Source organism: Amyelois transitella, chromosome 5 (genome assembly GCF_032362555.1).
Source record: "Amyelois transitella isolate CPQ chromosome 5, ilAmyTran1.1, whole genome shotgun sequence".
Classification (NCBI taxonomy): Eukaryota; Metazoa; Arthropoda; class Insecta; order Lepidoptera; family Pyralidae; genus Amyelois; species Amyelois transitella.
Window position 1 is genome coordinate 11,893,302 of NC_083508.1, and position 15,036 is coordinate 11,908,337.

General features: G+C 34.5%; 5 protein-coding genes across 9 annotated transcripts in view; 3 read left to right on the forward strand and 2 right to left on the reverse strand.

Annotated features, from left to right (window-relative positions):
* Positions 1–477: 477 nt before the first annotated feature.
* LOC106142274 (uncharacterized) lies at positions 478–2,218 on the forward strand. Its single transcript, XM_013343984.2, has 3 exons — positions 478–580; positions 669–1,782; positions 2,012–2,218. The coding sequence occupies exons 1-3, from the start codon at positions 484–486 to the stop codon at positions 2,208–2,210; spliced, it is 1,410 nt and encodes a 469-aa protein (XP_013199438.2). The 5' UTR covers positions 478–483; the 3' UTR covers positions 2,211–2,218.
* Positions 2,219–2,696: 478 nt separating this feature from the next.
* On the forward strand, positions 2,697–12,460 carry LOC106142281 (DNA oxidative demethylase ALKBH2). 2 transcript variants are annotated; one of them, XM_013343992.2, is made up of 4 exons: positions 2,697–3,117; positions 7,626–7,805; positions 7,882–8,045; positions 12,321–12,460. In XM_013343992.2, exons 1-4 carry the CDS (start codon positions 2,948–2,950, stop codon positions 12,458–12,460), a joined length of 654 nt encoding a protein of 217 aa, XP_013199446.1. In that variant the 5' UTR covers positions 2,697–2,947. The 2 variants fall into 2 exon arrangements, 1 of the variants encoding a protein (XP_013199446.1); XR_009656901.1 differs by lacking the exons at positions 2,697–3,117; positions 7,626–7,805; positions 7,882–8,045 and adding an exon at positions 11,384–11,789 and having other exon boundaries at positions 12,321–12,452.
* LOC106135444 (uncharacterized) lies at positions 3,258–6,598 on the reverse strand. The gene is made up of 2 exons (XM_060944375.1): positions 6,348–6,598; positions 3,258–5,931 (listed from the first exon to the last, which is right to left on the reverse strand). Exon 2 carries the CDS (start codon positions 5,922–5,924, stop codon positions 3,531–3,533), a length of 2,394 nt encoding a protein of 797 aa, XP_060800358.1. The 5' UTR covers positions 5,925–5,931; positions 6,348–6,598; the 3' UTR covers positions 3,258–3,530.
* LOC106142280 (intraflagellar transport protein 70A) lies at positions 8,039–14,865 on the reverse strand. Of its 3 annotated transcripts, XM_060944378.1 has the most exons (3): positions 13,520–14,865; positions 13,353–13,431; positions 8,039–9,987 (listed from the first exon to the last, which is right to left on the reverse strand). In XM_060944378.1, exons 2-3 carry the CDS (start codon positions 13,359–13,361, stop codon positions 8,053–8,055), a joined length of 1,944 nt encoding a protein of 647 aa, XP_060800361.1. In that variant the 5' UTR covers positions 13,362–13,431; positions 13,520–14,865; the 3' UTR covers positions 8,039–8,052. The 3 variants fall into 3 exon arrangements, with proteins under 3 accessions (XP_060800361.1, XP_060800360.1, XP_013199445.1); XM_060944377.1 differs by having other exon boundaries at positions 13,353–14,865; XM_013343991.2 differs by lacking the exons at positions 13,353–13,431; positions 13,520–14,865 and adding an exon at positions 12,034–12,167.
* LOC106142279 (rab5 GDP/GTP exchange factor) overlaps positions 12,591–15,036 on the forward strand; it is a 36,928-nt gene continuing 34,482 nt past the window's right edge. The window contains exons 1-2 of one of the 2 annotated variants that reach the window (XM_013343990.2): positions 12,591–12,731; positions 13,084–13,246. In XM_013343990.2, the coding sequence (XP_013199444.1) occupies positions 13,099–13,246 (148 nt within the window). In that variant the 5' untranslated portion in view covers positions 12,591–12,731; positions 13,084–13,098. Of the gene's footprint in view, positions 12,732–12,854; positions 13,247–15,036 lie in introns of those variants that run through there. The other variant, XM_013343989.2, reaches the window with a different exon arrangement.

Below are 15,036 nucleotides of genomic sequence, written 5' to 3' on the forward strand. Positions count from 1 at the left end.
AGAGATTCTTACTGATATCTCACTAGATATATGCACCTATAGAAAATCGAAATATGAGAATGTATAAAGGGTGTTTGAGTATTAGAAAATCGCTAACACGTTGAAATATGGAGGCAGTTCATAGTCTACGGGAACCATTTGTACAGTAAAATGCTGGCCACGTGCTTGTTCACCGCCATATTTATTTTCTTTCATGAAGAGGGAGGGAGAAAACCAAATGGGTATCTATAATTCGTTTAAAGTTGTGTTTTTTATGAAACCACATTAAAACCTGTTTGGGCGAATTGTAATATTATTTACTGGTTGAAATTTAAAAACAAAGAGCAATGTCGAATTTTGACATATTTTGTCACACATTTTGTTGCTCGCAAAATATGGTTTCGATAATATTACAACATAAAATTTATGGTATCAGTGAAATATTCCCTCAATGTGGCGTTGTAAAGGCACAGGGATAGGAAACATAAAAGCGTTAGACTAAAAATGTATATTGCGTTCAAATGGCTCGCCGGCTTGGCCATGGTGATGTGGATAGCCATGTGTTTTATTGATATGTTCGTTAAAAGTAAAGATACTAAAGGTATGTACTGTTAAACATCGTATCTTAGGACGTGTGCATGAATTATGTTTACAAATGTATATGTAGAAGATTTGTGATTTTATTTCAGATGCAATACCATTTAAAAATTCAACTCTCAGAGAAAAATCAAATTACGAACCCCGCATAACGAAGTATAAGGATATAAATATTTACGAAGAAACCAGTACAACCATGATACACTGCTACATGTTTCTAGCAGGCGCTTTGGCTGTATCTCTATTCAATAAGAAAAAAGAAATTGTTGTTTATGCCAAACATAAAGTTGCTCAAATCGATTTAAAAAAACTAATTACATGGAGCAAACGTAACGTCGCAGAGGCATTGATCACAATTTCCTTTCAGATATTAAATTATTCATGTATTTTATATGATTACATAAAAATAACGCACAGAAAAGTTAAATATTTCCTCGGTTTACTGATTAACAAAAGGAATGAAAGTCAACAAAAGATAAACATGATTTTACTTAATAAATTAAAAGAGGTGGGTGAAGAAAGGAAGAACCTAGGTCAGCTGCTGATAGCTGCTATTCACGAGAACAAAAATATAAGGATGCAATATCAGCTAGAATCTTTAGCGAAAAGTCGATTGTTACGGCACATCGACGACACACATAAACAGATAAAAGAAAACCGCTCACGATACGTTAGTTTCCAACATCTATATCTTGTGACCCACCAAGAAAATATCTTCCTCAAAGCGCGAGTTAGAAAACTTCAAAAAGAGAAAGACGAAGCCGAGAAGAATTTGTTAAGTTTAATAAACGAAATATATAGATCGAAAAATAAAGAATTAAAATCGTATTGCAGTCGGTTTATAGTTCATACGAAAGCTAATTTGTTAAATTCTGATGTGAGTGCAGAAATTAGTAAATTTTTGGGATCACAACAATTTGATGCTACAAACGCTTATGAAGATACAAACAAATCAAATATGGAATGTGGAGTCCGTATATCGGAGATTTTGAATGAAGATGATGGCTTGGTGCCGTTAGTGTCTGACGCTCCGAGGCTGAAAGGTCTTCCAGGGGAGATTGTTTGGACCGTCAAGGATAAGGACGGCATAATAGAGAAACTTTACGAGTATGACTATGAAACTGATTTGGACAATGGCGATATTATCAGGAGAATTAGGAAATATTCAGTGTATTGTGATGAGGAATGCCTCCTAGATAGTACGAAGTAAGTTAATGGTTTACTATGTCGAAGTGTTTTTAAATATATCTATGCTTCATTTGTCGTAAATATCGTAGGCGACGGCAAAATCTATACCTAAGTTAATGCTTTACCAAATATTCATTTAATCTGCTTTGCCTAAGCAATCTTTTTTTACCAAGAAAGAGAAAGACGGAAAAAGGAAGGAACCACTTCCCCGTAGACTATCGAACACTACAATTTTTTTTTTTTTTAGATCCACAACAATTATAACAGAACCAAATGCTGAGCCCAGAATACAATGTTCACTTACGAAAGCTAATTTAGATTATCCTCTGGGCCGAGCCAAGTTCTTGACGGGCTCAAGAGCATTTCAGAGGTTCCTTCAGGATAACAAGAATGTCGTCGCCCATTCACCCTCGATGTCATTGCTGGGCGCACCGCAGTTAACTTGATGGTTTTGCAGTGATTTTTCAATTTGGATGTTGTTTGTGGAAAATATAAATATTTATTACTTATGTGTCTTTCTGATTCTTCCTTCGATTTGTCTGGATCTGTTGTACCTAGGTTTATCTAATTAATTGTAGGTTCAAAAAAAAAAAAACAAAAATATTTTAGTTAACTCCACAAGTTACACAATAGATAGCACAATAATAGTAAAAAAGAGAAAACAATTACAAAAACTTGTTGGAGTCCTGGAGACTCAAGGTGACTCAACCTTATGTGATTCGGTACTGGTAGGGCTACCTAGATGGAATAAAGGTTCATATCCAGTCGCAGTCGTGTACCTGTGTAGTCGTTTGTTTGCTAACTGATGCTTAAATGGTAGCTTTATTTTTAAAACGGCAACATTGGATAACTTGATAGTTTGACACATAAGTGACATTTATTTTCTCGAGCTTAGCATCTGTCATAAATCGCAGGTACCTGTACATATTTAATCAATATATTTTTATGAACTTTTATCGATTTTATCATTTCGAAGCAGAAATTTTAACGAAATGCAAATATAGCAGTTAGTAAATATTAGTTAGTTTTTCGCTCGAAAACAATGATTTTGTTTTGATTGTGAGATATACTATTTTATTACAAACCGGTAGGTGTATTGATCCACTGTGAGAAAAGCGTTAGCTCTTCAGTGTTGCCATCGCGTATATATATCTTAAGCTACTAACTTGTTAGTTTCAAAACAATGGATAAAGTACAAAAAATAAATTGCAAAGCTATTACATGGAAAAAAATAAAGAAAAACGGGCTTGATTTAGATTATGCTGTGGTCATACCAAGGCAAATAGCTTCCGAATTGTTTCAAGAATTAGAGGATACGTTGGAATACTTTACAGGAGATCTGAATATAATAAAGTAAGTAGGGTAGGCAACCCATTTATTGACACTCTAAGGGTTACTACTGTTGTCTAATAAAAATTGACACTGTGGTATGTGGCCAGCACAAAAAATTTGTAATTGGTAGGTAAGATCCATAGACTGTGAATCTTAGCAGCATACCATAAATGACATGTTTACATCGTTATATTTGAATTTTCGACCTGAAATGAAAATGGCATGGTTTACCCAGTTATTGACATACTTTTTCCTATTATCGTCACAACAAAGTCCCTATTTATTGACACCTTAGGAAGACTTGAAAAAAAGAAACAAAATCGGGGGTCTATCATATTTTTATTTATTTCTTTTGAAATATATAAAAAAGTTACTACTTAGAAACATAAAAGGAACATAAGAACTTAAGAATCTATTTAAAATCAGCTTCAAATTCAGTCTTCAAATTCAGTTAAAAAACGTTCTATTTCTTCCGCGGTATATGTCTTTTCCTTAATTTTTGTGTAACGTCTTTTTATTTCTTTTTCATTTTCTTTTTCTATATCTTGTTTTTCCGGTGAGTTTAGGTTAGCAGTAGAGAGGCTTTCAACAATTTTATAAAATTTATCAGAAAACAAAATCTTTTTTATGTCATCTTGATCTTTCTTAGTTTCGTTTATTTTAGACTTCCTAACTGTGGCTTTTTTCTTTGTAAATTTTGTCTTTTCTAGCAGCCTCTTCTCTTTTTCCTCTTTTCTCTTTTTAATACCTTCTGCTTTTTCTTCTTTAAGCCTTAACTTTTCGTTTTGTTGCGCCTTCCATTCAGCTGACGTTAAAACAAATGGAGCCCTTTTTGTGTTTTTCTGACCTTTTCTTTGCGGAGTTCTAGGTAATACAAGAACATCTTGAAGTTTAATGGGCGTGAGTTGTGAGATAATATGTGAAGAAATATGGATATTAGGGTTTGTTGCATCTTCAAGAATATCTATTTTGTCATAGTCTTGTTGAGTAGCATTTTTTATCGTAATAGGCTGTAGACTAGCCTTCATATCTTTGCATGTCTTTTGTTTGTCAGATATCTCATATACTTCTGCTTGATGAGAGACAGTCATGCCTTCAATATCCTGTGAAAAACTCTCATTCATGTCTGTTTTTAGTACCTCTTTTTGCATACTGCCTTCGTCATTACACACAGCAGTGTTTTCTACCACTTCCTCATTTGCTATAGGTTTAAAATCAGAAAGTATTTCTTGATATTGAATGTCGTCATTGGCAATGATAACTCTCATATGAGCGATATCCAAAGAGTGCTCTGTTAGATTTTCAGTTACAGGTATAATCTCAGAAAGGCATTCCTGATCATCATCAGCAACAGTTACTTTCATATTTATGATTTCCGTAGAGTCCGATTCAATTCCCGTCGACATATCTTCGCCATGTAACTCTTTCGTCAAGATAGTTTGCTTTCCTTGAAAAAAGTCCCAAATTTTTTTAAGGTACATATTTTCTGATCCGAGTGGGTCCTGCTTAATTTCTGCAATTTTTTTATCGCCTACAATTTTTTGGAATTGTTCAATGGATAGCATGGATGGTCTGTCTTTACGTTGATAATTCTGTATTTCTTTTTGGGCGGTACATTTTCCAAGACATTTTGTAAAATCTATGGAATTAACGTTCCATGGAAACAATCCAGTGGCTCTAAAGCCGTTTATGATTGTTGAAGGCGAAATCCATTGTTTAATGGTTTTTTCCAGGAGTGGCACAAAGGAGACTTTAGTCAACGCCTCAGAAGTATGGGTACGACGCCATTCCAGGACTGTTTTTTGCCAGCCATACTTAAGGGGCTTAAAAGCTGCAACATCTGCAGGTTGCAATAGCCTTGTACAGTTTGGGTAAAGGGCAATGAGTATAATGTTTAATTGGTCACATAACTCACTCACCTGATACGTAAGATGTGATTTGTGCCCATCTACGAATAGGATCACTGGGAATTTTACTCCAGTTTTCACCAGGCTAGGATAAAGTACAGTCTGTATATAATCATGAAAAATTTCTGACTTCATCCATCCGTTATCACTTAGACCAATGCCCCAGTCTGGAGGTATAGTCGATGTTATATTTGCCGAAAGTCTTTTATTCGGGAAAATGACCATTGGTGGCGTGACTTTTCCGTTGGCACTAAACGTGAACATGACTGTCAGAGATGTCTTAGCCGGTGCGTTGTCTACTTCATATACATTTTTGGTTCCTTTTGGAGCCAACACCACCCCTGTTTTGGGACAAAGTAGGAAATTTGTTTCGTCTCCGTTATAAACACGTGTCGGATCGGAAAGGATGTGAAATAAATTGTTTTTGTGAAGGTACTCCTCAATTTGGCTAAACCAGCCTCTCACGTCATTTTCTGAAATTGCCGCACTGGCAGAGGATACTGCTTCTGGTGTCCGAAAACAAATATTTGGATGGCGACGCATGAATAATTTAAACCATTTTTCGCCATTTTTAAACGTGCTGGCTCGGTTCTTTTTCTTCACAAAATGAGATACACTACTAATTAAGTCCTCTTTTCTTTTAGGGAACCCCTTTCTGCTGCAAACTTCAATCCAGTTTTCTAAATGATTTTCCTCTTCTTCTGTCAACACAGTAGAAGGACCTGGGCGTACATTGTGGTCAGGATTCTTAATTTTGTAAATTAGAGTAGTCCTTGGAACCTGATAAGTCTTAGCCGCAAGTTTTTGGCTCATACCATTTGCTATTGCCTGCAAGGCTTTTTTTAGTGATTCTGGGTCATATCTCTTTCTTTTTTCTTTAAGTTTTTCAGTCTTATTAGATCTGTTGCACTTTGGTTTCATTTTTACGCTAAAAAAAGATAATAAATATTAATTGACACAATGGACACCATTTATTGCCACCATGTTCATAATTAGTAAATATGTTTTTGACACCCGTGACAAAATTTGGTAGCACATTGTACGGAAGGTTTCTTTAGTATCCAATGACATTTTAAACTTTACGTGATTCTAAATTAAGTTAAAAGTGACACATTTTAAGATAATTAAGGAAAGCCAATTATTGACACATATGACAATAAATTGGAATTTATTAAATTGTACATACCAATTATTGACATCACTAAAATTATTATTTAAAATGTTTAATTCTGCAAAATAACTGTAAAAATATGCTCTATAGTAAGCTATACGATGATAGATACAAAATCAAAAACAATACAAATTTGAAACAACAAAAAAAGTAACTTAAAAAAAACCACTTACCTTAGCAAAACTTTAGAAGAGTGACCTTTTTTTCTTTTTTTACCGCCACGCTCGTATCACCACAGTTGTTATATCGCCATATTGTTTTTGTTGACAATTCTGTGTTGCCATTTCGATAAAAAATAAACTACCACCTCTTTTTTTTGTTACAAAGCAACACCAAAATGCTGAAATTTCTTATTTTTTTATAAAAAAGACTGAGGTGTCAATAAATTGGGATGGTGTCAAGAATTAGTACTTTTACCCTAGTTCATAAAATATTTTATAGGTATAAGCTGGCCTCTTCACGCGACTGCACATTCACAAAAATGATTTTTAGCCATTACGTATTTTATATCTTGCACTACCTCCATTCCAAATCCATTTTATATAAAGTCAACCAACAGTTTTGCTCAGTAAGCACATCAGACGAACAGACTTTCGCATTTAGGAATAATATTTACTTTGATAAGTATGGAATTAGGGTTTTAAAGTGGGAAACTAGTAAAGATTCGTGGTAACTATGTATCTTAGTTGCGTATCTGTGGACTAAGCCGATTTTTTACACTACAATCAACCAATTTTGACCATAGTTAGAAATTCAATATTTACCATAACTTTAGAATAGGTAAGCACCTAAGTACTTAATTTATTTTAAAGTTACCTTTTAGGTAGGTATCTACCCATGTTTAAGTACGTGCTCCAGTTACAAGCTGTATATTCTAGTAACGGACGGTCATAAATAACCCGTGTCCTTTTGAGTAACCACTTGAGATATTTTATCAAGAAAGCCTCGCTAAAATTAACGCGTAACTCCCCGATAAAACGCAGACCTCTTCTTTGTCGCTTCTATACTCTTCAATGTTCTGTCTATGAAGTTGGTTAGGAATATTTCGAAAACTTGTGTGTTCTATATCTGCGGTAATGAGAGAATTCATTATGAAATGGAATGTAGGGATTTCGTTTCTGCTCTAATTTAAATTTTCTGTGATTGGAAGAAAAAAATGGAAGATGAGTTTTATATTATAAAAGAAAAATAAGAATGAGGACTTGAGAGTACAATACCAATAAAAGTTTGCATAAGAAGGAGGTTTAGTCTTTTTAAGACTATTCGCTCCACAGGTTCGCTCTGCCTACCCCGTAAAGGATAAAGCCGTGATATATGAATGTAGAAAGAAGGGGTAGGGTATAGTTAAAACGTTTGTTACATTAGGAGCTATTAAAAACTGTACAAGAAGTTTGACCTAAAATGTAATTTTGGATGCCATCCTTCCAAAGAGTCTTTTTATATTTTTGCAGGGTTTTCGGCAAAGCCTACAACATCCCGCGAAAGCATGTCGCATACGGAGATCCTGGTGTAACTTACACGTATTCGGGTATAACTGTCCCCGCATTGCCTTGGCCCGAACCTGTTTTGGCGTTACGAGAATTTCTTGTAGATCTCAAGGGGTTAAAATATAATTTCGTCCTGGTTAATAGGTAATGTGATGTCACATATCAATAATCAAATGTTTTTTGGAGAATTTTATTGTATTTATAGATTTTTATCTTACAGATATAAAAACGGGCGCGATCATATGGGGGAACATCGAGATAACGAGCCAGAATTGGATCCCGATTATCCTATTGCCTCCATATCACTCGGCCAAGAAAGAGATTTTGTCTTAAAACATAAGGATTCAAGGAGGCCGGGACAGCAGAAAGTATTCATACCACCCGGTTAGCGTTACTTTAAATCCTCATATTTGTTTATAGTTACAGAATCGTCAATGTTGCGGAGCTTGTAAAACATGTACCTCAGCAGACGTGCTTCATATGTGACCGTTTGTTTGGCTTTGGTGTTAGCGTCCTCCTCCTGGAAAGGACTCTCGATAACTGTGCTCACGCGTCTGCCGTATGTTTCGCAACCCTCAAGGAATTGAAGACAATCCTTGATTGTGTTATCTTTGACGACAATCAAGTGCTTCGCTAGGTTTTCGAGAAACGATAGGAAACATCGCTTTGCATAGAACCATGTATCTGTTCCCAGACGTTTATTGAAAGGTTCCAGTGATTTAATGACTCGGGATATGCCAAATTCGTAGTTGCCCTTAGCGCAATACAGTGTACCTATAACAAGGTTGACGATACACAAGTGATAACATTTCTTTAAGGGGTCTTCGAATATTTGCTGTTCCTCTTCCTTTTCTATTTTACGCATGATATCTTCAGCTTCTTCATTTTGCGATGTCATTATATAAGATACGCATAAGTTTGCTAGAACGACAGCACTTACGTCTAATATGTTATCGTACTGCTTTTTTACTATCGGTTCATAAAAACTAGCAGCTTCCTTGTATTTGTTTTCCTGCATAAATAGAACGTGAGCTACGTTTAGACGCCAAACGTCCGATTCATTGCAGAATTCAACTGATTTTCGAAATATCTTTTCGACTTGACTATAATTTTCCATGTCCCAGTAGATTTTTGCTTGGGCCATGACAACTGGAATATATCGTTCTAAAGCTTCTTCATATTCCACTACAGCTTTCTTAACCTGATCGTTATCTCCTTGTGAGCGACTTTCTTGAACTACTTTAGTGAGTTTCCTTAGTTGTTCAGCATGCTTTGATGCGATATCTTCATATTTCTGAAATGCTTCCTCCGGAGAAGTTTGGCTTGTTATTATAGCATCCAAGAAGTCATATAAATAAGGCGTCAAATATTTATATGTAAATTGAGCATTTTCAGCCAAAACATCTGCTGCCAAATCGTAATACTCAAACTTACAGTACAAAAGTAATAAATTAGCGAAAGTTTCTGGTGGAAATGGATCCTGTTGCAATAAGAAATGCAGTTTTTCGAAACCATCTGTTGGTTTTATATCAATAGAAGTTAGAGCTAAATTATGTAATGTAACCGCATCTAATTCATGTTCATGCCTCGGTGGCATATCACTTAGCGCTTCCCTTGCGGCTTCTATGTTCTTCAATTGGTACTCAATTGCGGCTTTAAGATTAAATACTTCAGTGAGTGCCGTTTCATGTAGAGTAAGAGTATTTCCAACTGATTTAACTTCAGATGTTTCGGCTTGCATACCTACAGCTAACTCCGGATGATCACGGATGCCCCTTTCAATTACAAGGGTGATGTGTTTTAAGGCTTGTGGGTATTCTTTAAGGCGAAAATAGCAAAGCGCTATGTTGTAATGAAGATGCGCGTTAAATCCTAGAACATTGAGACTTCTAGAGAACTTCTGCAAAGCTTCTTCGTATTGATTATCCTTAAACATTAAACATCCCAGATTTATGTCCTTATCTGGATCTTCCATTGGATAAGAATCGACCAAACTTTTAGCCGATATAGTGTCTTCTTCGCCATATTTTATTGCAGACTGTAACTTGATGACTTTCCTTTCCAATTCGGGCGCTGTTATTTGTACAGTTACTTTGTAGGCTTCATCAAACATAGATGCTTCATAAAGGGCTTGTGAAAAATATAATTTGTATTCTGGTATATCTGGGTGCATGGCGATCAGTTGTTCATAGCAGTTAGCAGCCTCTACGAAAGATTGGGTTCTGAAGTAGCAATACCCAAGCAGAGAGAGTCCTGCCCGGTTTGGGTTGAAATTCATGGCGTCGTTAAGAGCTTTGATGGCATCGTCGTATCTGGCTTCTTTTATCTAGGAAACAATAGGAAATTGTTAAGTAATTTGTTATTGTTCTTGAGTATCGACAACGCATGTCTATGATAAGTTCTTATTACAAAAGGTATAGATAAAAGTATTCAACATAACATGATTCAATTAATAATTATCTATGAGATTATTGTTTTGTTCATGGTCTACAAAGGGACTAAAAAGGTCACAAGTGTCGCGCGTTAGTTCGGCATGACATGTTTTTTTACGGTCTCGTTGTAGTTTCAATATATTCTACCTTTTAAAGTAAATATCTACTAAGTACAAGAAACCTACACAAAATCGTTAATCTTATCATGTCTTCGTTACTAGATGGCATTTCTTATCATTCGTCGGAGTATGGATGCCGATGTTCATCGTTTAGCGTTTAAATAAAGCTTGTTAGTGACATCCTTAAAATATGTGACTATGGAAAGTACAGAACAATTTATTTTGTCTTTATAAGGCTAGTACTATTTACGATGCCGTTGCCGTGTGGTTCCCGGCACCAATACAAAAAAGAATAGGACCAAGGGATAGGCTTACAAACTTGGGATTCTTTTTTAGGCGATGGGCTAGCAACCTGTCACTATTTGAATCTTAATTCTATCATTAAGCCAAATAGCTGAACGTGGCCATTCAGTCTTTGCAAGACTATTGGCTCTGTATACCCCGCAAGGGATATAGACGTGACCATATGTATGTATGTACTATTTACGATCATTGTAAAGACGTAACTTCGGCGTTCCCCCATCTTTGTCCCTTCATACGAGGATTTGTTTTCTAATGTCACCATTCTGATCTTTGGATAATTTTATTTATCCTATGTTTAACTGTAGATACACTTTATTCATGAAGAGTTTTAAAATACAAACTAACTTACTTATCTAAATAGGAACCGCATGTAAGACATTTTAGAAATGATTTCATATGTACGAAAACCTTCCCGATTTTAAGTTATACCGTTTTTAGGTATACCGGAAAAAGTTACGATAAGAGTTTAGTTTTTTTGTGGTATAAACGGTTAATGAAATTCTAAAACCTCTAAAATAAGAGGCTGACTTCATTAACCGACTTTAAAAAAGAAGAAAGTTATCAATTTCTTACTTTTTTTTTCAAATAAACCATAATTCACGGTAAGAAAAACACTTCTTGTTTATCGTTTCCTAATTTTGCAAGGAAAGCTTATCTTATTAGTATTACTAAAAGTAAGAACTAGGCTATAAACTTTGTACTTAGTGTATCCACTTAATTATTAATAATCAAATAAATAATTATGGTAAACGTATAACTAAATTTTTTAAGAAATATCTAATTAGTGTTTTGATTTTTGTTTTGTTATTATAGTTATAAATATTAGTCAGTACCCTCTATAATCCTACATATCCAATTATATATATGAGGTAAATTTAACAAAGCAAACAAACCGACAGTTTATTAAACTATTGATAACAATGCCGATACCACGCTCGTTACTCAACTCTGTGCTTCCGTATAGGCGCGGCTGAAAATTAATCGGATGATCGCGAAAATTCGCAATTTCCTTGTGATAAACAAACCTCATTGTTATCAATTATTGCATAATGAAAAGTCTATAGATGAACGTGTTTCATGTCCATCAACTTGAACTCATATTATGTAAAAGGGAGTGGTACTTGGGTTTTATTGATAAGCTAATGATGATTATGCAGTTGTGTTATTATCGTACTATACACAAATTGTGTCGTTAAATTTTGAACGAGACTGCAACTGTATGACTTAATATGTGACAAACGTTATGTAATAAATAAATAAATGCTAGCCCATAGGTAATATAAAGATTTTCATAAATTCACTTCTTATTTCTGTATCTGTGCTTCTCAACCATTCTGCGATTTGTTTTCCCCGGTGGAGGTCTTAAGTTTAGTGGTCTTAAGTAAAAGAAGTTACCTAGATACAAACGTAACAAAAAATGTTGGAACCTAAAAAATCTGTCAAATCATTCAGACTTCTGAGGTTTTGCACAAAATTTAGGCAGTTTTAAAGTAGGTACTTTGTCTTCGAAACTCTTACCATGGTGTAAATGGTTTTTGTGTATTGTCCGTCTTTTATTTGTAAATAATCCATGTCTTTATAGTGCGGTAATACTTATTATTTTCATAAAATTGAAATTAAATTGGTACTTCTGTAATGAGGATTCAGAGAAATGTTTACGTTTCGTTGTCATAGTTACAAGTTCTGACTTTTGATGGCTTTCTCACAAATTTAGATTTCTGTACAACAAATGGTTCAACATTGATAAAAATTCCTTAATTCCTTGTATGCTTATTGTATTTAAACGCTTATTGTATTTGTTACAGTAAAAATACTTTTGGAGCATGGCAGTATATTATTGATGAACCCACCGACTAACGAAATATGGTACCACTCTTTACCGTTGCGGAAGAGCGTCCATGGTCCAAGAATAAATTTAACTTTTCGGAAGATAAGGCCCAAATAGTTCCAATAAAACTTAAATAAAAATGCTGCACACATTGTTTTCATGGCGTCGTTACCCGTCTCTGCATAAAAAAAAATAATGTCACACGAATGTATTGTTTTGTTTGCTTTGAACTGTCATTGTTTGTCTATTCAAAAAGAAAAGAAATGTCAAATGTGAATATCAATAAATCTATCAAAATAATAAAAATATTTTTATTTAACAAGAGACAAGAAGATTCTTTATAAGTACATATTATAAGTTTACACAACAACAGCACAGCACATTTACGGTAAGTGAATTCCCACTACCAATTATTACAGTAATGAGTTATACACGGCAGCAAGGTCCACAGAGCTGGTTATCTTGGCCACTTGAATGCTTTCGCGATAAGCGCAGCCTATATAACGATGGGAATCGTTGAACGACCACCGTTATTGTTATATTCTGCGATGAATGCCACTTTTTTTGCTAAAGTCCGTTTGAATTCCGGCAATTTCTTGCGAAGATGGGCTGAGGGTAACGAGTTAGTTTTTGGGAGGGTTTACGAGTGCAGAGCGTTAAAATTTGTCTAATTTTTGAAATTAGTGGTTATTGTGAGTTAGTTTGAAACTGTAACGATGTGGTACGGGCCTAATTTGCAGAGATCTTATAAGTACATGAATTTTGCGTCGAAAATGCCGCTGTTGAGGTTCGAGCAGAGTGACTTGAAGTGCAAGAATGGTTGCGACTACTTCGGGAACCCCCAGTGGCAGGGGTACTGCTCCAAGTGTCATCGGGAGCAAATGTCCAGGCAGCGCAGGGCAGGTATGTGACATGGTACTTGAGGTAACATACATTAACCCTATTCATTAATTTTATATCTTTCACTTAGTCTAAAGTGGTGTCAAAATTTTCCATTGAGCAATCTTACCTCAATCATTTAAGCCAACTAGTTACACATAGTAACACATGGCCTTACAGAGTCTGGAGACTATTGACACTTTGAACCCCTGGACAAAGACTTGATGTATAATATGAGTATGTGTCATTTTCCATTTTGACCTGACTAAAGAACAAACCCAGAGGCCAGAATATTACCTGCATACTTCGTTCATAGATCAAATTCGGCATACAAATATAAAATTTAATTGGAAATACACAGTGTTAGAATGAAATCAATAGGAAAATAACCAACGTCTTTTCAAATGTTTGTCTGCATTTGCGGTATCAGTTTTTACGAATCTACAACCCTTTATCAGTAATTTAACAATGTTTTAAATCGGACATTTCGGACATATTGATCATTAAATGATAAAGCCAGATTATTGTGTTTTATCTATTTGTCTTATTTATGGAGTTCATGCAAATTTAGAAATGACTAATTGACAATTGTTCTTGTTAAAGGACCTTGGTATAATAACATTTCTTTGGGATGCTATGTTAAGGGTTAATATAAAAGATTTTTTAATATTATACTGTTTTAAACTTCATAATGTATTTTTGCATCAAATATAGCTATACATAAATAAATAAATATGTACAAAATCATTTAAGTTTTATCAAAAGCAGACTTACAGTTTTGGTAACAAACACAAAATGTAAAGTTTTAATGTTTACACAATAAATAAACAAAAAGTTCAAGTCCATTATATCATAAATTATAAATATAAAGAAACACATAAAATACATATGTATAAATAAGGAAAAGACTATTTTCCATTATGACCTGTCCTATAATCTTGGTATGGAAGTAAGAATGATGGAAGAAATAAATCTGATTTTATTTTTTTCTTTCATCTTTTCGGACTAGGACATTAAATATTAACACGTCTTTTTCCTGAAGAGGTAGGCAGACAGTACATCAAATTAAATTTTTTATTTGAATAATATGAGTTATAGATATATAAGTAGTAAATATGAGTATTGCTGAAAGTGACCAATAAGTCTTTCCAAAACTGTTGGCTCTGTCTACCCCGCAAGGGATATAGACGTGATTATATATATGTATAATTTATTTTCATTTATTCCACTTGATGCTTTGATCAGCTTTTGCTTCAAATCTTTTCATGCAAAGTCTTGGAGTACCCTTTAGTTAAAGGATCCTATTCTAGTGGATATTCCTTAATCTAAATCAAGATAATAATCTTTATCATTTAACTTCAACACATAACTAGTTAACCTTGTTTGTACCATCCTGATCAAAATCAAGTGTTAAGTCGAAATATATCATTGATATAGTTAAGGTCAAGTTCGGATTAAATGACAGTGATATAAACTATTTGCCATTGATATTAAAACTATGATAGGAAAACTAAACTGATTTTCATAGTATATATAACTCAGTTTCTTTTAATTTTCGCCATAGTGAAGAAATTCTTGGCTTTGCAGGTCACACTCAAATGCATTTCGTGCCTATTTCATTCAAAAATTTATATATAACTAGAGGCCGCCCGCGACTTCGTCCGCATGGAAACCCTATCAATCCCGCGGGAACTCCTGGATAAAAAGTAGCCTACATGTTATTCTGGTTCTTCAGCTACCTACATACCAAATTTCATCGTAATCGATTCAGTAGTTTTGGCATGGAAGAGTAACAAACATCCATACTGACATAC